The 22,326-nt window shown below is 40.5% G+C and overlaps 1 protein-coding gene across 2 annotated transcripts; it reads right to left on the bottom strand.

Annotated features, from left to right (window-relative positions):
• Nucleotides 1–82: 82 nt before the first annotated feature.
• LOC143469698 (uncharacterized) lies at nucleotides 83–20,326 on the bottom strand. Of its 2 annotated transcripts, none has more exons than XM_076967483.1 (19): nucleotides 15,747–20,326; nucleotides 15,415–15,459; nucleotides 11,523–11,645; nucleotides 7,862–7,975; nucleotides 7,503–7,670; nucleotides 7,269–7,385; nucleotides 7,000–7,162; nucleotides 6,778–6,909; nucleotides 5,638–6,705; nucleotides 5,317–5,482; nucleotides 5,110–5,156; nucleotides 4,628–4,878; nucleotides 4,284–4,533; nucleotides 3,921–4,157; nucleotides 3,121–3,805; nucleotides 1,906–2,906; nucleotides 1,689–1,819; nucleotides 693–1,573; nucleotides 83–588 (listed from the first exon to the last, which is right to left on the bottom strand). In XM_076967483.1, the coding sequence occupies exons 2-19, from the start codon at nucleotides 15,415–15,417 to the stop codon at nucleotides 435–437; spliced, it is 5,691 nt and encodes a 1,896-aa protein (XP_076823598.1). In that variant the 5' UTR covers nucleotides 15,418–15,459; nucleotides 15,747–20,326; the 3' UTR covers nucleotides 83–434. The 2 variants fall into 2 exon arrangements, with proteins under 2 accessions (XP_076823598.1, XP_076823599.1); XM_076967484.1 differs by having other exon boundaries at nucleotides 15,838–15,856.
• Nucleotides 20,327–22,326: the final 2,000 nt, after the last annotated feature.

Here is a 22,326-nt window from a genome sequence, read left to right as displayed (position 1 = left end):
CTAAATTTAACCAAGATCAAAATACAAACCTCATCTATTTTTCGCCTTCATCACTAAATAGTTTCATAAATCGAACCGAACGTCATTGATACTTAATTTATTTTCTAAAATGGTAGTAACTCCCATGCAGTCCCATGTACCAACAGCAAACATAAAGGGAAAGCCAAACAATGTCAGTATAATGCATCATGAAGAGAACAAAACAAAAAGAAAGAAAAAAACATTGCTTATTTAAATAACGTTAAGCACAACCGTTGGTCCTCTGCATGGATAAGAACGAGAGAGGTATTGCGCTTATAGGGTCAAAACCTACCAGAGTGAAGGTAAAAAACCAATCGAAGGAAAAAAGGAAAATAGAACAGTTATTGCACTATAGTAAGGCAAGATAGATCTTTTTCATCTTCCCTGGGACGTAAAGTTTTAACAGATGAGCTTTATCCAGCTCCCACTCCTGGGTGTATAGGTCTGGGACGATGTAACGCTCCTGGAGGTGGTATCCCTCGCTTTACACGACGAAGATCTGCTCGATCTGCGCCGCATCCGGGCTGGGTACTTGAAACAGAGATTCCGAATGAGGACATGGGTTGCCTGAAGAAGAACGATGATTAAGAAGAGAACAAAATGAAGTAAACATTTTATAACCTACTGCAGTGCCTATATAACCAACAACCGATATATTATTGCTAAATTACCTTTGAGGGGCCAGATTTTGCCTTATGTTAGAGGAAGCCTCTTTAATCGATTGCTTCCCTTCGTGATGTTGAATTGTGGAGGTATTCTCGTAGACCGGCTCAGAGACTGAGCCTTTTGGCGTGTTGTCTCTGGAACGGATCTTGTAGGAGGCAGTAGATGGTTGGAAACCGTAGTTTAACGGAGCCAGTTTAATCTTGTGAGCTTGGCTCAGCCCACGTGCAGGAGAAGCACTATCGGAGCCTTTTCTTGCGCGAATTTCGGAGACTTTTCCCGAAGAGGGAAGTTTACTCGATCCTGACATCCTGGACAGTCGAGATGCGACCTGAGTCTTCTGGACGGATGCCATCCGCGATGGTTTCGATTCGCTTATTTCCGAAGAGCGCTGTTGGATGGCCGGTGACTGAGGTTCCTTTCTAGCCTTCGGATCCGCACTTTTATTGCGATTTTTGTTGTGGTTGTTCGATGAGGGGTTTGCACTTGCTGGAGGATGTTTATTAGATACTGGAGGAGAAGATCGGGCAGGAGGACGCAAACCTCCGGCTCCAGGAAGTTTACTTCTTCCTCTGAAGTTCATCTCGCTACTGGACGTTGATGTGCTTGAACCTCCAGTTCCTGTCTTTCCGGCAAAGCCAAAGGAAGACGCGCTATTGCGCTTATTTTTGCTCATTCGTTGCGTTTGTTGTTTTACCGGAACATCAGAAGATCCTGACGACGTTATTCCCTGGCATTCAATGATGTCACCGCTGTGACTACTGGCTAAACCGTCTGAGGGAAGGGACCCAAAGCTGGAACCAGTCCCCACTGACTCGGCGACGCTTTCACCAGCACTTGATGTCGAATTTATGGCTAAATGACCGGGATTATCACCGATTGTATTGCTCTGTAACAATTAAAACTGACCTTACAATGGAGTGCCTTATTTAAGTCGACATATTACAACCGATTTTCTATTGTAAATGCTTGATACCTTATTTAACATTTTTCTTATAACTCACGTTAGGGTTTGGTTCGGCAATACTGCTTCGTTGGCTCTGACTTTGCAGCAATTCGGCCTGCACGACTGAGTGCATAAAAGCCTTTTCAAAGAATTTTTGCTGGTCGTATTTAGTTTTCCTGACCTCACTTCCTGTAAAGTAAATGACTTCTTTAGATAATAATTTTTGTCAATTTTGCGGTAGCTTTACGCAATGGCAGGCAACAATTAAAACTTACCCTGACTATTGTCTTTTCCAGAAAGATCTTCTCTGCTTGACGAGTAATGGCTGCTGACTGTTTGCATGAGTTTCCCCAGCGCCCCTCCTGACGGAGATTTGTTAAATCTTGCTGGTGATTTTCTTTTGCTGGGTTGGGCAATGGACGAACCACTTTGATATAAAGACGGTGACGTACGAACGAGGGTGACTTCGGTGGCAAGAATTTCTTTTCCCGGGGGAGCATTGGGGTGGTTCCTTTGCTCTATCGATTCAAAACGACTTTTGTTGATTCTGTTGCTGAGTTCTTGGGCAAGACTTCGACTTTGTACAAGCCTTTCGTCCAGTGGAGAGTTTTCGTATGGTGGTTCTCTTTCCATTACGTTCTTTGTGTGCCTTTGCTTCACGGACGCCTGCGCCTCAGGGTCTTCTTCAAGGGAAGTCTCTGGCGGTAAAACTTGGAATCTTTTTCCATGTGCTGGACCCTCTCCTTCCGTTCTTTGTCTATTCAGACTAACGACGCTGTCATACCAATCCATGTTGTCTTTCTTCGGCATGTTTCTGTTCTCGGGCGTTCGTGATTGCTTCGCACTGAGTTTGTTGGATGATACGTTCAGCCCACCACCGATTGGAACGTCTACGTACCGGGGCGAGGGAACGTTCTGTGGCGTCAAAGTTTTATCGTTTGTTGTTTGGGAAGTCGGTGATTCTTTTTCGGCGCGCTCGATTGTACTGCCTTCCGCGAAACCTTCATCTGATAAAACCTCCTCAACAACCTTGCTGAGTTGGGTCTGAGACTGGCTGTTTGTGTTGTAGGCTATCCCGTTTGGAAAAGGCTGACTTAGTTTTCGCCCGACAGCTGCATCACTTTGCTTTCCGAGAGTTTGCTTGGAATTCTTTTTGTCGTTAGGAGAGACGCTCTTGTTTGTCTGCAAGAAGGAATTTGGCTCTAAGGACAGCGTACGCGGATCAATGGAAGCGGATGCAGGTTTTATTGGCGATATCTCGAAAGGATCAGGCGGTCTAAAACAATAAACCAATCTAAGTTCGTTTAAACAATACCGATAAAAAGTTGACGGTGGTTGAACCGTGTCAACCGAGCACCGTATATATATAATCAGGGTACAAGAAAATAAAAAAGCAAAAAATTTGATAAAACTCTTGGGTTAACTCATATTAACTCTATTTTCAGTGATATATTGTTAAACTAAACAATGAAATTGTTTTAGATACCCACCTTACTACTTCAGCTCCTTTCTTTCCTCCGGAGCTTGACCTTCCTCCTGATGTGGATCGAGCAAACTTTGCCTTCATAATGTTCACGAACGACTTTGATTGCGTCCCATTACCAGAGCCCTTTTTCTTGCCCACAGCTCCCGATGCGGCGTTATCTTTTGTCTTCTTGGAGGATTTTGTTTCACTGCGTCCACGTTCCTTAAGATCATCCAAGATACTGTCCTTGCTGCCACTCATGGACGACAAGGGCGATCGCAAGGGTGCAGAGTTCTGGGAGACTTTAGAAATCCCTCCATGTGGTTGGCTGACGGTTGCATTTTCAACCGGTCTGAATTGAAGAGGAGAAGGTTTTGTAGATGAAGCGACAGGTGTACCTTCACCTTGTTTCGGGCTCTTTTGACCGTCGTTACTGTCTTGGCGTTTGACTTTAGTGGCTGGAGGTTGAAGCCTTAGATGTGGATTGGTGGATGGGAAACGTGGTTGTTGAGCAATGCCACTTGCTGAACGGTTTACCTTGTCCGGGCTGTTCAAGCTGTCAGAGTTTAGTCGCTTTGCTTTTTCCTCTGCACAACGTGACATCACTTCTTCTTTTTTTTTGTTTATAGAAACGTCGCTTTCAACACTTCTATGCCTCCGCAGATGACATTTTCCTGGATCACACTCTTTTCTTGAGCGACCAGTGGAACCTGTAAGCATTTATCAACGCTATTAAGAGATTGGCCCAAACCTAGTTGGACAACAATATTTGCAGCAACACTACAAGCCAAAATACACAAATTTAGACCAAATTGCAGCTTTTACCTTCACTTAGAAGTCTTGTCCTTGGTTTATTAGATGTAGTGACTTGCTCAAAAACTTGATCATCACCAATTACGTCATCGGTAATTGATGTCACTTGCTCTTCGTCCAACTCAAAATCAGGAGCTTTCGAAGCATGTCGCACAGGACTTCTGGAATGGAAAAGAGCACTCTCACTGTTACTACTCTTCTTCTGAAGACGAAAGAATTGAGGAGATCTAGGTGAGGTCGGAACACTTCCTGCAAAAAAATCGCACCCTCGTTACTTCACCTTGAAGTTAATATTTGACAACATGTTAAATAGAAACGAGAAACAATTTCTAGGCCAAGTTTGGTAATGGCTGGAAATCTTAGCGACGTATTTACCATGAAAGTCCTTCCTGTTACATTCGGCTGTTGGCGGACTGTTCTGGTATTTTAACGGCATCATAAATTCATAAGGGCTAGGTCTATCAGCGTTTCTTGAGTAATGATGTTTAGGGGACGTAGGAGATAGCGTCTCTGATTCTTCCGTTGTTGGAGAAAGTAAGTTTTCATGAAGCGGTCGCAGAGAGTTCATGTCCTGAGATGGAGGATTAGAGCCAAATTTTCTTTGGAACTGTAAGGTACTAAAGTCCTGCAAATAACATTTGATCACGGTAAAAGCTTGCAAAGTAAACCCTAACCAACCAAACCAAATTTGATTCAAGCAGCAACAATAAAAGTCCTACCGATGTTCCTGCTTCTTCCTTGTTGTCAACTGCATCTTTATTGTCCTGGCTGCTCGCTGTTCCGTTTTCCAAGAGCATCAGCTCATAAAGATGATCAAGAGACTGTGACTTCCTGCAAGCCGCGGCGTAAGAGCCACGCCGCCACCCGATATTCTTTGCTTCTGTTTGAGAGTCCGGATGCTGTTGTTTCTGCTGGCTAGCTTGGTGATGCTCATTATGTTGCCTCCAAACGCTCAATTTTCGCGGAAAACCTGATACAAATTTCCAAATAAGCTTTGTTTCCAAGTGGCATAAGCTATGTCCAACATAACAACGTTTTGACGCATTAAGTCTTCGGTCACGAAAGCTGGCGCGGATCATTCGACAATGTACGTCATAATTCAATGTCTTAGCGGGCTTGGCAGGATTAAACCAAAGTTCAAAACAAGAACCAACAAAGTCGTTTGCTTGTAGGTAAAAATTAAAAAACTCATTTTACAAACCTTCGTTAATCTTGGGACGAAGTTCTTCTTTCTTCTCAAACTTAGACCTGTAATTATGTAAACAAATACAATAAAAGCAAACGAGATTACCTCCGTATGCGGTGATGAAGCATTCCGACTATAAGCTTAAGTGTGATAAAATACTGCTTTGTGAGCGAACCAAACTTGAACAAATTACAACAATATTTTTTCATGAAATAAACGAACCTGTTGTAATCCGGCGATTTCGTTCTTGCGTGATCTGCGCTGCTGCTACGAACTCTCCTCGGTATTGGGGTCACTTTCGCGCTATGGACTGTTTCCGGATGACTGCTGTCTTCTTGTTCTATTTCCTCATCTGTTTGCGGTGGCGGCGGCGGCGGGGGTGGTAAATCTGCGAAGAAGGATCTTTAAGCCCTGACGTCATGAATGTTTATTGCCACAATACCTCAACCTTTGACTCATCCGAACGCTAAATTTTGCAACAATGACTAAAGGAGATAATCAAACAAAACTCTTTCGGTTGAAATCGTTCATCATTTCACTTACTGGTTATCGAAGATCTCCTTGAAAAAGGTTTCTTTGACGTTGTTGGTGATGTGAAACTGCTTAGTGAAGCGTGACGTCTGTCAGGGGGACAGGAGTGTGATATTTCTTTGCATGACATTGCTATTTTAGGAGGGTTTTTATTCAGTACCGATTTCTTTTCAACCTTGGGTGATGATATCTCTGCCTTTTGCTGTTTGTATCTCTCTCCTTGATAAGACAGTTGAACGTTGGCTTGGTTGTTGTTGCTGTTGTTAGCATTGCGTTTTCCATTGGTCTGCGCGAATACAACGTTTTCGTAATTAGGGGACACAGGAGAAAGAGCAACACTGGTAGGAACAGGTTGAAACTGGTTTTGGTGAAACGTTGGGCTAGGAAGGCTCTGTGCAATGCCCAGATCCAACACCAAACTCGAAGGCCGTCGTTGCTCCACAGTTTTCGGAGAAACCTGGCTGTAGTGGTTATGAGAAGCGCGCAGGCGATAGTCCCGCCTTACTTTTTCAGACGCAATATGGTTAAAATGCTCAGAGCTAGGGTGTCTGGCTTGGTCCAGGCCTTCGTCAGCTTTCTGATATCGCTTAAGCTCTACTTCGACGTAGGAATTGTTGTCGAACGATTGACGGCCATCGCCGTCTTGCAAACCCATAGGTTTTGACGACGCTTGTTGAGGGTTAAACGGAAATGCTGTGCCTTGCGTCTCTTTGCGAGTAGGTGAATATACTACGTGTTCCTTGCACTCTCTTGTTCTGCACGGTGTCAGCTCGCCAGATGGCCGGGACTCGCACGGGCAAGAGTTAGTTGCGCAAAGGCTGGAAGGGGAAGCGTAGTCCGCGTGGTTTTCAGGATGGTGCTGGCGATGGTGTCTCCTCTCTGGGTGCTCCTGGATAACTTGAAGTGATGGGGACGGATTCGGATGGTGTTCGTTCATTGGGTAACCGTTCCGGGGACTGTTTTCGGATTGCGTTGCAAAACCCAGGTCGGTAAGGGTCGATTTTTGTAAAGCGGCGTAGAGGTCAACAATTGCTGCGATGTCTGAAGGTTGATAATTCTTCTGACATTCATTTACTAAACCTGAGAAAGGCCAAAAAAATTATTAATAAGCACACACATTCCATTAGTATCTAGCTATGTTTCAAATCTCACCATTTTGATGGCTGCCTTCAACACCGCTATGTAGATTTCTAAAGAACTCGGCGTTGGTCTGATTAGTTGGAGTTCCCACCTGTTTATTGTGTTCGGATTGGGAAAATCCACCGTGATTGCCTGGAAAACCACCTAAAAAGCAGTGAAACATGTTAAAATCTCCACAATAGCATTCCACAGAGAAACATTTTCCCGGCTCGTTTCTAAGCTACAATGTTTTACCGGTCATGGGTGAATTTGGCGACGGTTGGTTTGACTGAATGATTTGTTGTTCACGCAGCATTTTATTATGCGTGATCAGCTGCTGAATTTGGTGCTTGAGGTTGGCGCACTCACTTTGCAAACGACGTTGACTCTCCTCCGACTGGGCTACCATTGCTGCCACCTTGAAAAGGAATAACTTTGTTTAAACAGTGTTAGCCTATCATTCTTACTTTAGAGTATATGCGAACTTCTTGCACGTTATACAGAGGGTTTTGATTTTTACAAACCTTGTTGTACTCCATCTTCTGCTTTTCTGCAAGTCGAAGGAGCTGGTGATTTTGTTCTTCCATTTGTTGGACGCGATTTACGAGAAGAGCGCAATACTTTCTGAAGTCTTCACCACCCTATAAGAAACAAACAAAAACACTTGTCATACCGTTTTCCGTATACACAAAGACGTTTGAGATGTCCTATTAGAATGTAAGATCACTTATCATCAAACTAATCCATTGATAACCCACCATGCTAGCGATTTGTTGCAAGTTAAAATTTGGTGAAAAACCACCCGCAGTACTTCCGGGATGTGGACGGTGGTTTTCCGCCTTTTGTAGACCTCTGTATTTTCCTCCTTGTTGGGCTTGATCGTGCTCGTAAACAGTTATGTAGTTGTGGTGCTTTGTAATTGTGGTCTGTGGCAAAATAAATTAACATGAGTATCGAATAAGAATGAGACCGCCAGCGCGATCGCTAAGCCAGTCATTTAATGGGTCTAAAGATCGCTTGATTCCAAAACGTGCTAGGTTGAAAAGACCGAGCCGGTATGCTTACAGTAAAGGAAAACCAAAGCACACTTGAACGGGGCAGTCAAGCTAATCTCTACCTCGCATTGTGGCATATGCTTTGAAGGATCATCTTTCGTCGTAACAGGACGACCGCCTTGACGAAGCGCATCTCGCAACGATTCTTCCATGTTGTCATAATCTGATTTCCGGACCTGTGCACAATAAAAACCGACAAAACTTATTTTCAGTATGTATTTACAGAATGCCCACGAAATGTATTTAACACATTACTTGTAGCTATTCTTATAACATTGCTACTAGTATTTATTGTCCAAACTTTTGCTTTCTTCAGGGATACATTTACAAGTGGAGGTAACCACGAAACCGCCAACTTGTTTACGACTTATCAGCGGTGTTACTCGGTACGTAACAAGTTTAATCTTGACTTCCATTATGTATGCAAGCCTCTATGTAAAATGACGTTGTTGTAATGAATCTAAATAATTGGTGAAAAACGACTCCGAACAAGAGGTCACAAGAAAGACAGTTTCATGTTCGTTCCACCTGCCCAGCCTTCAGCAAATTGAGTGGAAATTTCCTTGACGTTTAACGTCACGAAGAAGCTTTTAAATTAAAACCGAGGTTTGTGCGATACTACAGCGTTGAGGGATTCACAGTCATTCTCTGACCGCATACCGAAGAATGCCGGCTATGCACAAGCGAGCTATAGCTGGAAACACCTTTTCACCTCAAATTGGTTTGTGACCTTTCGTCATTTGTTTTCATATTTGGGAAGTGAAAATATTTCACGTTTAAATCCGCTTAATAATTCGAAGTGGAGTAAGGTTTTAAAAAATTATGAAAACTATCGCAATTGTTTGCTATTATACTTCACCACGGAACCAGATACAAGGTTCGAAAATACGGGCTTTAAAACGTAGCATTCATAGCCAGCAATTATTGGTTTAGTGGGTTTATGGTTATGCCCGACAAGAAATGCAAAAGTAACTGTGCAACAGCAAAAATAATCATGTTCTAGAGGCTTTGGGGCTTCAGAATCTTTATTCAAGCGCAACTATACAGGATTTCACAGATAGGCCCACACGAAACTTAAAATGTGATGCATATTGTACAAAAATACTGCAGGAAAAATAGTTACCTATAGGTTATTATAACGTACAAAAACGTTTGCAATGCTTTCCATAGCTGAAACCAGCATGATCGGCAGAAGATAGTAACCACAAGGAGATCGCAATCGTAGCACAATGCCAGCCGTTTCGCGACCAAATTTAAGTATGTTGGCTTTTACACAAAGCGTTTCTTTTGCACGACTCGCAGCAATTTTACTATAAAAAGAAAACATTGTACGTGTCCAACTGCGATCGACTTTTGTTACAATGCAACCGCAAGAAAGCTCATATATACACCCGGCATGGGCCCTTGGAGAATACCATACGGAAACCTTTACATGTTTCAGTGAGAAGGGTTGATATTTCGATATGTCCAGTTGAACACTTTAGCTTACAAGTCTTAAAACAAGCACATTTTTAACTTGTGCTAAATGTAAGCATTGCCTGTGTACTGTATATACATACGTTGTAGCAGGCTGGTCGTACATTACAAAAAGTGAACGTAAGATTATATAACACGTGTGAAAAATAATTAATCCACCCATTCTTTCCACGTGCTTGGCATTTTTCGCAGAATTTTTTAAGTTTGGTGTTTAGCATGCACCAAATGGCCGTGTTTGCCATATTTTCACACATAGCTGCGTCAAAGAAGATTTTTGTGGTTTTCTGCATATTCGTGATGTTACGGGACAGGTTTTAATGAGAAATCCTTCCAAACAACGCCTATTTCTCCGAAGCAAACTGTCCAGTTACTTCGGAAGAAAGAGGACTTGTGTGTATTGGAGAATTATGTTATATACAGTAAGATATATATAATGACTATACCGATATATGCCGTAACGTATAATATTTATTACCTGGGTCACGTAGCTGTGGCAGACCAGAGCCATAGAGTTAATTATACGTTCATAAAATAAAATAACATCAATTTATGTTAAAAAGTATAATTAGAATCCATCACGTTTATTTCAGGTACCAGGACGTGCATCGTATCTTACCGGCCACTTGTTCTTGTCGGCGTCGTAAAATTTGTACAATTTTGTCCAAACTTTAGGAAGGAAGTAGGTTTATTGTGAAAATTATCCAGGTGCGCAGTTGTACTTAATGGGTTTTTTATAGTTCAAAGTCCTATAAAGATACTAAATGAATCAGACCGGAAAACCTTGTTACTCTTTCGTTTTACCCCGCCTTTGAAGGCTGTTTTTGGTTGAAACAGATACAAAGGGGGAAGTCTTACACAGTAACCATGATGTGTTTTTGTGCATAGCCTTTGAGCCACAAATCTAGACGATTTTAGGGGATCATTCATCCAGCTAAGCAAACAGTTATTAACGTTACTTGAATAACAACGGCTACGTTCAAAAACTTTAAACTTTCTCTTTAAACACGGGATATCATTCACCGACAGTAAGAATAACAGAAAAATCATAATATTACAGGACAAAAATTGTCACTTCAACCGCCCTAAGCAAACAAATTGGAAAACCAAACCCTAAACAAGAAGTCATTCCCACGGCTTTCAAATGTTTTGAAAATGGCCTATTTCGTTTTCAAAGCTAACCTGTATATCTACAGCTGACAAAATGCTTATGCTATACCACCAACAATAATTTCAAATCCCCAAAACGAACAATAAACTAGCGGTGAATATATCTTCTTTGATCCATAAAACACGTTATCCCATTATGTAAAGACGGCTGACGAGCGTTAGAGAGCACGGTTAAGTAAGACAAACGATTTGTTTTTAAATCCTTCCAAGCTTAAAAAAGCGATCTTGATAGCAGAGTCAAATTACGAGGGAAAACGTATACATTTTCAGTTCAATTTTGCTTACTTGACACCGTTTCACGTCTCTATTCTACTCTACCCTCGTATATCAACTGCCAATCCGTCTTAATAAAAACGCCGCCAGCTGGCAGGTACATCAACACGTAAACAATTGAATACGGGCAAGCACGCGCGGTTTAGGTTAAGTCGCAGTTGCGAAACATGACCACAGAACTGACAAAAGGAAATTAATTTTCCAAACCTTAAGTCGGCCTTTTACTGAGCGTATTTACGGAAATAACCAGTGAAGTCGTAGCATCCTTTACGTTTGCTGCAAGCTGAGGGGAGTCTTGTTTCACTTACAAGTACGTAATTAGGATGAGATTATGATGATAAAGTGGGGCTAAGGCTAAGCTTACAAACCAAGTGATTCTGAACAGGAGATGCTCTGAGGAAATTGACTTTATCCTAACCGTAACGAAATCTGCTGCTATAATACGATTCAGTTGTGTTGCGCAAGGTATACCTTGACCAAGTTAAATATGGAAATAATTCAATGTCTCTGGCATTCAAAAATAAATCTAACAGCGGAACAGCAGATTTAAAGGGAAGATAATATTGCATCTATTTTTACTATATGGAGCTATATTGGTTTCGTAGTCATAAATGTGGCAACGTGTACTTGACATATCTTATCTCCATCATTTAAATAGGTCAAGCTTTAAAACTTTAAAAGAAATTTCCCTATTTATCGGGTGTTGTATGCCAAGTAATGGGATCTTAACAAATAAGATCATCTTTGAGTCGTATCGTCAAATATGCTGAGTATTTCATAACAATATTCCAGTTTATCATTACTCACGTTAAGCTGGTCGACCTGATGTGGATTTCTGGCCGGTTCGAGGGCTTTCATGCTTGCAGCTTGATTGCTGTGACGTAGTAGATTGGCTGAGTCTTGACGCGGGTCACAATCGGATTGTACTTTCTACGTCACAAAGGATAATCTTTCGTTATTACAAGCTGGTCATTACTAAACCGTCGTCTTAAAACTATACCGAACCACCCTGTGATGATGATCCCGACGACGTGTTAAGACCGACACAAAACGAAGAACTACTCCTGATTAAAAAAAACCTGATGTTAATAACAACCTATAGACCGTCAAGTGAGCGAAACGTTGAAATTGGGTTTCGTTTTAACTCACGTTATAGCGTCACGAAAAATGATCGATGACGCACGTGCGGGATCTAAATGGGTCGTGTTAACTAATAAGTGCGGTGGGGCTGTATTTTGTGGGTTTGTACCTCGGCATATCTGATACTGCTTTCGTAAAAAGTTTTTCGAACTCTTACAAAGACGGGCGTCCCGCGTTTTCACATAATTTCTTTATGACTTTCCAAAACAATTAGTAGATGAAATTTTATTTCATGTCTGCCGTTTACAAAGTGGCTTTTTCCTGACTGTGAGCATATTTCACTCGGTCTAATATAAGGTTTGACGAAAATGATCCTAAAATCGCCTAAAATGCCCACGGGCCATTAACGAAGGTAGTTTAACTTGCATTCCAAAGTTAACGGTGCAAGTAGAATAGAAAAAAGTTTGCGAAATCACTAATTAGAAGGGGTGTGCTAGAAAAAAGTGGAAAAGTTAGTTTTGAAGTTTTTGCGAAATTGTCAACCTTTTATCTCGTAATTTATTTAAAACCTACCACTTAACTTAAACTAAAACAATTAAAGTAACATAATACTTTTGATGCACAAAAACGAATGCGACTGTCGTCACTTGCGCATGACCTTTCAACTCCAAGGTCATGACGCATGCTGAAGACTATGTTAATGTTGGCGTACACAGAGTCAAGTAACAAAACTAACCAACTTTGCTCTAAAACCATCACGATGTGGTTCCAAACTTTTCCTAAACAAACTGTAAACGCCACTAGTTTTATAAACTTCATCCAACGTTCAAGCAACTTACGCCACAGCTGACTAATGTCAAATATTAGCAAAGACTAATTTTTGGCTCGTTAAACCAACTAAAAGCAGGTTAAATCCTTTTAAATCCGCATTTTGGTCCACAATTTTTGGGTGCGCCTGCGTTTTTTTTAGACAAAGCAAAATTCCACGTTGCAAAATCATACCGAGTTATGATACATTGATTTATTCAGGTGAAGCGGATTTATTCGTAACCCTTCCATGATTTAATCCTTTCATTATTTTGCTATATCCAACATGCGTCACGTAACGTACTTGAGCAACTAACAGCTTAATTATTACTTGTAAAACAACGGTTATTACCATAGAATCATAGCCTATGATGCTAACCCTTATTAATCTGTTTGGAATTGATGAAGGAATGAAAAGTATTCTTGGAAATAAGCGCTTAGCTGTAAACCTTAGCAACGCCAATTAACTCTGAAATTAAAATCGCAAGCTAGAGCGTGCACCATATACGGTGAGACAACTTCTACAGGTTACATTTTTATTACATACTGCCACCGTCCATCGTATTTTTTAGAACACAAGGATGCTACGTGAAGTGCACGATCAATCGTTCAATAACTTTGCACAATTGCTCTTGGCCGTTGAGCTATGTTAAGTGTACGGTGCCTGTTGTGTATAAGTGCTTATTGAGAACCGACACCCAAAACGACATAAAATGATGTCATTTCTTTTCACCATAAACGCGGCATTACGTAATCGTTAAAGCAGGTGAATGATGTAGCGTTAGGCCTACATTAGTGAAATATTCAACACTTGGCTCACGGGCGTTGCCCCACACGAACACAGATAAGGAAGTGTAGGGTAGTCTTTCATATAGTATTGTATGTGATAATAATTATACTCTTAATAATGCATGCCACGCGGTTATATCGTCTTCAATAACAGCAAGTATGCAACTGTGCATGCTTCCACAAAATATCAATTTCATTTGTTCGCAATTCAGCAAAACCATCAATCAAACCTTATGAGTGGTCCCTGGCAGCCTAAATCTCGTTTCACCCGAAAGCTTAAGCCAATCTAAACCCGGAACTCTGAAGTAGGCCGCAGCAATGTTTGTTGAAGGGAACTTTCCACAAACATATTCCGAATACCCGTTATTGTTTCCAGATATAGACTCGAGGGATTTCAGTTTAGACTGGCAATTTTTTCGGACCTACTCTGAGCCGGCGACAAGCTGTCAAATGTCGAGACCTCTTCGAAGACCTGCCTCACACAACCAGGCAGCTGTAATCCCGGGGTGATTCACTTAATATCCTATATAAGTCGCCATCTTGTCTTTCGTATGTTTCACCGCTCGGCTGGGATCCTGAATTAGACGTATGAAGAACCTTGAACCGACATATGCGTCCGAAGTCTGTTACAGACGTTTCAAGCTTATGTGATGTGGCATTTTTGCAAAATAACCGAAAGAACTAATTCCTTTGGACTTACTCACATAGAATCGTCGTTAATTCAACTTGATCTCGCATTTCGCGCTTCGTTAGTGCGTGAAATGAAATCACAACAAAACAGAACAATTTTTGGTTGTGCTATGGATTAAGACCCTTTGCAATCTGAATAAAGTTGAAACCAAACGGTACGAATTAGCAATTAGACCTTTGCTTTGAACGTGGTTGATGTTTCCAAAAGTGTACAATGTAGGTTAAGCCTGGATTGCAATAATAACTGTTAAAGGTTAAGCCCTAGCGTACACAAGCAAACTAACCGAGTTATACTGCCGTCATTGTGACAACTTCACCTTGGCCGGCTTCTAAGGCAAATAAACCAAACATTACACGATATTATTAAAAGAGAAACCGTCGTGCTTTATGTTAACATAGCAAGGTCAAACGCGCTTAGAGCCGGGATGTTTTAGACAGGTCCTTCTGCTGAGGTTTGGAGGTGATGTAACTATTTTTTAATAATACCTCACATGTACAAATTGAAAACCAATAAATTAACCGCATATATATTGAACAGCATAGCATGACATTTCTGGCGCTTGGCTTCCAGAGCACACTTCAGGTCTAGACATTTTCAATTACTTGTAAGAAAACGACATTTCCAGAAATTACAGAAACGTTAATAAAAAACAAATATTTGTGTTAGCCTAGAAATCCCATAGCGCAGTAGCTATCAAAATGTCAATTGGCGCCCTTTGTATATTTAACAAAGGAAATTATTTCTTTTGCCGGTCACCAGATATTTGTAACGTCGGTAACGTTTGTATAAGGTGGTTATTATTAAATAGACTTATACCGTGCACTGGTTACGGATACACGCATTAGTTGGTGAATACCATTGTCTATTAATTACAGCTAATTACTAAATGATCAGTAACCTCGCAAACTGACAAGAACTCAGTCTGAAACAGTATCTGCTCTATGTAGTAGGAAACCCATTTGAAAAAAGCATCTAAACATTTAATTTATATACCCCGTCAATCGAACGGGTTTATCTGGGTAATAATTTCTATATCCCGCATTTGGGTCGGTCAGTGACATTTTGGTCAACATCATCAACTGCTTTATACATATTACAGCTGTACAGCTTTATACATATTACAGCACTGTTATTCAACTGCAAGTGTTAGTTTCTCTTTAAACGAATTTAATCGACAAACCAGATTTTAAATCTCGACATTAGAGTTCGATTCTGCAAGAACTAGCTACGATTTTACAATGCTTTTTACATGTTTCTTGTTCACTCATATGTCGGTAAATTAATAATTTCATAACCTATATAATACGTGACAAATAAATGCACATTACGTACCATTCTCTCCAGCAGTTGTTAATTACTTGCGGCTATCACCAAAACCTGCAAATAAACAATCAGATTAGAAACGCAAACAGACACCGCGATAAAAGCTAGGAGACAAGGAGAGGAGAAATTTAAACGGGATAGACTCATTTACGGCTCGTTCTGCGTTAGTTCCGTACAAGTTCTTTTACTAAAGAAATACATTGAGCTACAAGCTTCGTACATACAGGGTTATATAGAAGCCCCTTATCTAATGCAACGTGAATCCACTGTTATTTACTTTACAGTACAACATGTATTTATATGTGTATTAGAGTAGGTAGTTACCAGAGTTTTAAACTTACTAAATTAAGTGTTGTGGTTGATTTGTAAAAGTAAAGATCTTGTTACGACTAAAAGAACACTACAAAAGATTATCATATGCTATAAGCTTACATGTGTTCAAACGATTTTCACCTAAAATTATATGTTACAAATATACATCCTGTAAAAACATAGAAAAGCGTTAACGCAATCTACAAAACACAGGTTACGGAAATCTATTTTAGTATTGACGTAACGAAACAATAAAAAACATTTGCGGCGATGAAACTTGCTCGTAACGATGCCTTTCAGGCTAACGAGCGGAAAGGTTGTCAACCGCTGTGCATTTTGGACATCCATGAATTGTTAATTACGACCTAACAGCACAAATGTCCGTGATGTAGTGACCTTTCATAATATAGATGAGATCTAAAATCGATAGTTCATAATTTATACGTCAAACTACTAATCGCTGAACAAGTTCGATAATCGATGTTAAATGACAAAAGAACATTCTCAAACAGATAAAAGAGCACCGGTTGATTACTTGCAGTTTGGTATGAAGCACCTACATCCCCTGCCTTCTAATAACCAAGCAGCAATTATGCTATCAAACATCAGCACTAAAACAAATCAAGCGTTGAGAGGTAAATGATTGCGATTTGTTTCAATTTTGATACCGTTTATTGTGTTTGAAGTAAAACGGTTTAGCAGCTTTTATGATGGGAAAGTTGGACAAAACGTGGACCGCTGACTTGCGTGTATCGAGAAATTACCAAGTAACTTGTAATGGTGAGACGCAAGCGATTGTCTTGAAACCATTTCTCCTACAATTTCACGGATATACGCCTCCAAAGACTCACTACCTTAGTGGTTAACCAACTATTTAAATAGCTATAAATCAACCAACTAACCATGACAAAAGAATGCCACAGTGAAGTACACGTGTCATTATGTAAGCCAAAAATCAATAGTCACCAGGGATTGTAACAGTAATTTGTCAGGGGCCATCATAGAACGACTTATACCGGGTAACACAGCATGAACCTTATGCCCAGATCTTCACCATCGTTTCAGCGCCGACAAAGATAGAAGCTTATCGCTAAATTAAAGCTTTTGCTTGTTTAAAATAAGACAAAATCAGATAGAATTCAATGCCATAAACATTGCGCAGAAGTCTGTGTAGCAATTACACTATAGACATATTTTTACTTAATCCATTTTCCCACGATTTTCAATCCAAAATAACCACTGTACTTCAGCACCTTATTTTCAATAACATAGCGTAGCGTAAAATGTCCAAATGTGATTTTGGATTCACGTTAAACTCACCGCATGGAATTACTCATGACGGTAATACGCAGTTACAGCTCCTTGCATTGAAAGCTTAATTACAGATCTCGATGTTTAACCAAAGATGACATCGCAAATAGCTAGCCTTGACCGCCGTAAACCCACAGCGAAACAGTGTAACATGTCCCGGGCAAGGATAACAGAACAACACAGCGGAGACTTTCATGTTGCGACAAGCAGTTGCCTGAAGGCGGAAAGCATTACAGTAATTTCAGCAACAACCAAGAAACTTTGCCTGACGATTACATCCAAACTGTGCGCGTTTCGGTCAATTGCACAAAAGATCGTAGCTTTTATACGCAGGATGAATTAAAGTTCACCACAAACAAATTCAGCTCCTGTCATTCGAACAAGACTTTTTAAGTGTTACGACAACCAGACACTACACGTAAACAGATTTTGTGGCGAGCTTTGGTGCTTTGTACATACAAATACGAGATACAAATGGGCCAGCGTAAATAATTCAAGCTTTGCGGGTAAACCGCAAAAACTATTGGTCAAATCGAGAAATCGTAGCGTGCAAAAACAATCAAACAACAAATCGATTAATTCTCAATGCACTTAAGATTATTTTTACTCAAGTGCTACGTTGGTGTTCCACGTTTAGACAACATGAAGACATTACAAAAGATCTAAATTAGATTTTGTTTTGGTGCAAATCCATCTGTGGGAAGCTGAAACAGCGATTACGGCACTTTTTCCATTCTGATGTAAGATTAATGATCCCTGTAGCAAAAGACGCAGAACCTCGAACGAGCCCGAAAGCTATTTTGGACTCAAAATCTAATCCTCTATAAAATGTTTAACGCAATTGGATTATGACGATCAGAAATTCCTTACGCGTTTTAAGGTTCCGTGCGCACCGTTATATTATATAGTATACCGTACTTACAACTGTGTGTGTTCAAATTATTCTTCACGCAAACTATTTTCTAGTTCTGGAAGCTTGCCAAAGGACTCATCCTGAACACAAACTTATCTTCCGCTGGATACTTAGCTAAAACCATTCTTGGGGTCAAGGTATCCCCAACTGGATGTGAGTGTTTAACTCAACTTGTCCACTAAGCACCTGACTTGCTATAACTCACGACTCGAGGCCCGAGTTGATCATTTAACGACTGTGACAAGATTTTGCTAACAGTTCTCCATAACTGAAGAGTTTACGCTCTATTGCGCGTGACCCATGCTTGTTTGGCCGATTGGGATTGTGTGACAGAAAAAGACGTCAAAAGATTATCTTCTGTCATTTAACCATGTAACTAACTGGCCCAAGATTTGACTTGTTTGGATCCATATTTTGTCTATTTTGAGGCTCCAAAAATCATCCTCGGGAATACAGTAGTTTTTTTATTAAAACCAAGCGGTTTTGCAATAAAGACAAAACGTATCATAACAGTTATCGAGGAACGCGAGACCTACTTGAGACTTTCTAGCTCAGTAACTATTAACAATAGGCAGGGTGGCATTTATACTTCATCGTAGCTTGTCTACGCTCAAATCTAAGCTAAAAGAACGGTAAAAAGTATTTGAATTGCGCTTAACATTTCCCACAGGTATGAGATGAAGCCCTAGCCCATCCCCATTGTTGTACTTTGTCGCCACATTCCAAAAACAAATTAAAAAGATATCAAATGCAGCAACCCTACACATCTTGCAAGGCAAGCGGAAACTTTGAAGGCATCCAGAGAGTTTCGGGGGCAACCTAACTCTTTGTTGCAAGCGCTCGTAAACGCTAGAAATGCAAGAAGATTGTTGTGTGAACAAAAGCCTTTAAAATGAGGCAACAATGTCACATGAAAGCAAAATGCCACCCTTGGTAATTGTTAAAAATTAGTAAAGATCTTAGCACGGGCGTCGGTTGGGATCTGCTTGGATCTGCGTTCATTGTTTGTGGCCATTACCTAAGCTTGGCTCGTCTGCTGCAGATAAAAGGAGGCGATAAAATTACCTCAGAAATTTTGTTTTGTCACCTAACGGGAGTCACCAACGGCCTTATAAAACGATTCGATAATTGTAAGCCTGTCCGCAGTAGAGGTCGCGAACTAAAATGCAAAGCTTTACGGTAAAAGCGTGAAATTATTAAAATAACCAGCAAGTTTTTTGAAAGCGCCAGGAAACCAACTCTGCCCAGCGCTACTAAAACAGGCTTCAATCATCAGTCAAGTATCTCAGCGACAAATTTTGAAAACGTCATAGCGTAACTTGAACGTTATCATAAGACCACCTCCAATAACACGGAAGAGCCCGCTGCATTCAAGAATAAACATATTTCGAACGCACTATACAAAGCGCCGTTGCGACCTCCTCACATGGAGTTCACCCTGAGGCGATAAAACGTAACTGCGTGCTTCGCCCGTGACTGGTTTCAACGCCACTTCGTGATTTTCTCGAAGCATGTCTAAATAACAAGTAAACATGCATTTGATAAGTTGCTAAAAAGCAAGCACCTAAACGTTAGTCACTGGCAACAGCTTGAACTGACTAACATACATGACCCTTTTAGCTCGTAGTTTGTGCACATCTTAATACAAAAATCTTACAGTGCGATGATTCACTTCTCTTATCTCTTAGAAACCATCGTTAAAGCCAACGGTCCCCCTTTTTTCACCTTTATGTAACCGTACGCTTTTCTATACCGATTAACACAAAACCCCTACTAGTTTCTTTTTCTGTACATAACTTAATTCCATAGAGTGACACCTGACATAGACATGTCACACCTGGTTCAAACCGACGAAGAATGAACTAGGTCCCCTGGGACCGCTGAGCAAATAAAAATGGTCCCCCTTGTCTTGAACATCGCGGTCCAAACAGATTGCGTGGTCGCCATACGATAAATAAATGTTTTCATTACCTTTTTACCCGAACGGATGTACGCACGAAAAAATTGTAAACGTTTCCATAGCAACGATACGGTCGCCCGCATTCCCCGGTACTTCTTTATGTAAACTTTATTGTACATTATCCGGGATATATGCGGTGCTATTTCCAACACTTACATCATAACAAACCGTGTTTTTGTTTGTTCTTTTCCGAGTAAATACGTGATAACTGAAGGTGCAAAGAGATTCTTTGGACTTAAACGACGTCGTAACCACAATCCAAAAACATTTTATCACACAATTAACCTCAAAAAATGCTAACTCTTACTGACTTAAACAATTACCAAACAACCGCGATTTCGTTTGTTGCCGTTAAATTAGGACGTGCAAGCACGTGTTGCAAATTGTAGTAATTTTGACAAGATCAGCAGTAGCAGCACTCTCAAAACATCAACCAAACTAATCTCCGTAAACGGCGTAAAGCAAACCTTAAGACAGGGGTTCCCAACTGGGGGAACGAGATTGAACATCAACGGGTACGAAGATCCTTGGGCCACAGAGCAATATATATATGAAAATGATGGAGTTTTTCAATATATATATGAAAAATTCCATCAGGATTTTTTTGGGTGTACGAAGAATGCTCTGACCTGAAAAAGGGGTACGAGCAGCAAAAAAGGTAGGGAACCACTGCCTTAAGACATGGATAGGCAAAGTTTGTTTTGAAACCAAGCACTTTGCTCTTGGTGAAATAACAAACTGTACAAAGCAATTTGTTTAATTGTCACCATTGTGAAAACTGTTCGTCAAAACAAAAACAAGAAGTCGGCTGCAATGCCAGAACAAAAGCGCCCTGGTTCGCGCATCAGTAACGTATTGTGACGTAATAACTTTGTGCGTTGCAGCCAGTCATTTGCTACACTTGGCGAATTCTTGAACACACAGCAAGAGTCCGGCAGCCTTCTTCTGCGGTTTCTACACATTCATTTTATTTCATTATGAGGTCACATTCACGTGATCTGAAATTGCTTGCTAAGTGAGATAAACTATTTTTCATATGTTGAAGTATCATTTCAGCGCATTTTATGTAATTCAGTCGCGTAGTTATACATGTTCAGCACTTAACTCATAAACTACTTCACCTCTTAAACCAGCGCACTGGCCTTTGCCGTGGTCATAAACAAAACAGGAACGACTATTCAAGCATATGAAGAGCTGTTCTAGTGCGCAATGTGTTAACGGCAAAATAAACAAGATTGTGAACGCGTCAACATATTCATCGCTCATAACTGCCAAATACACATGAAATCTCCAGAGAAATTGGATTCAAAACAGTCATGGTCTTCAGACCGTATCGCTGCGACACTAAAACCGTTTTAGCTAAACAAGCAAAGACGCGTGCTGAGATGAATAATCGTTGCTAAAACCTTTAACGTCTCCGTTAATCGACCGAATGCTGACATTCACCCGCGGTGACTAACTCCAGCCGCCTTTCCGCCAGTCTACTTTTCCTCGTCTCAATACGAACTCGAGGCCGCATTACAAGTACTTCCAGCCGGCAGATATTAAACTCACGACTCGATGTCCTGGAGCTCCCAGGCACGTCCTTTCCCTTTCCAAGCTGAAAACGTTATGAGAACAACAGGCAAGTAGCTGTCTTTCGAAACTAGAAAAAAGTAACACTTTGAGACTTTCGTTGTCCGTGACGTACGGCCGAGCGTGGTTTTCTGCTAATTGTCACAGAAAACACCTAATTATTAACAAGTAAATGACTTACACATGATGAATTTATTAATATCGTAGTTTTACATGACGTACTGCTTTTTAAGTGGTTAAAAATGCGGATTAATCATTTATGTTATAAATTTAAGACAAACATTATGGACGTGATACAATTTATCAAAAATAGTCACATAAAAACTTCTTTTAATGAATAAAAAATACGTTGTTTTACTTTCTTCCATGTAATAGCAACTTACTGATGAACACGTTCATTTACGTAATTATGGTATTTTACAGTTTACACAAAATAAGTTATGTATAAATTTAAAGCTCATGATTTAAGAACTGTCCTGTAAGAAACACTCAAGTGAAAGACAACGATTGGGATACCACATCCCCACATCGTAAGTCGGCAGATTTCTTTGTGTCATGAGATACTAAATGGGTTTCAAATGCGTCAAAAAATTATTTTCCTGCCCAAGCCACTTGAAAATTTGCTTTTAGGTTGACAGAGTTGAGTTTACGAGGTATTTTTTGGCGAGGGTCAGAGGCTGTCGTATATAAAATGCCGCCGAGATCAAACCCTAATTGGATGACAATTGAGGTTAACTGGCAAACACAGTAAACATGGTAGGCCTGATTACCCCGGCATTAAAAGAACAGCCGGGTGTGAATTTGGTTCATGATGGCGTTAGGCCACTTCGCGCAGATTAAATTTGACATT

This window comes from Clavelina lepadiformis, chromosome 8 (assembly GCF_947623445.1).
Source record: "Clavelina lepadiformis chromosome 8, kaClaLepa1.1, whole genome shotgun sequence".
Taxonomy (NCBI): Eukaryota; Metazoa; Chordata; class Ascidiacea; order Aplousobranchia; family Clavelinidae; genus Clavelina; species Clavelina lepadiformis.
This window is presented reverse-complemented; position numbering and strand designations above follow the sequence as displayed.

Bases quoted from the DNA above. Each gene is read 5' to 3' on its own strand.
- LOC143469698 (XM_076967483.1), bottom strand. The intron at 3,806-3,920 runs GTAAAAGCTGCA...AAATGCTTACAG, and splicing joins GACAAGACTTCTAAGTGAAG to GTTCCACTGGTCGCTCAAGA. The intron at 1,574-1,688 runs GTGAGTTATAAG...TAATTGTTACAG, and splicing joins TTGCCGAACCAAACCCTAAC to AGCAATACAATCGGTGATAA.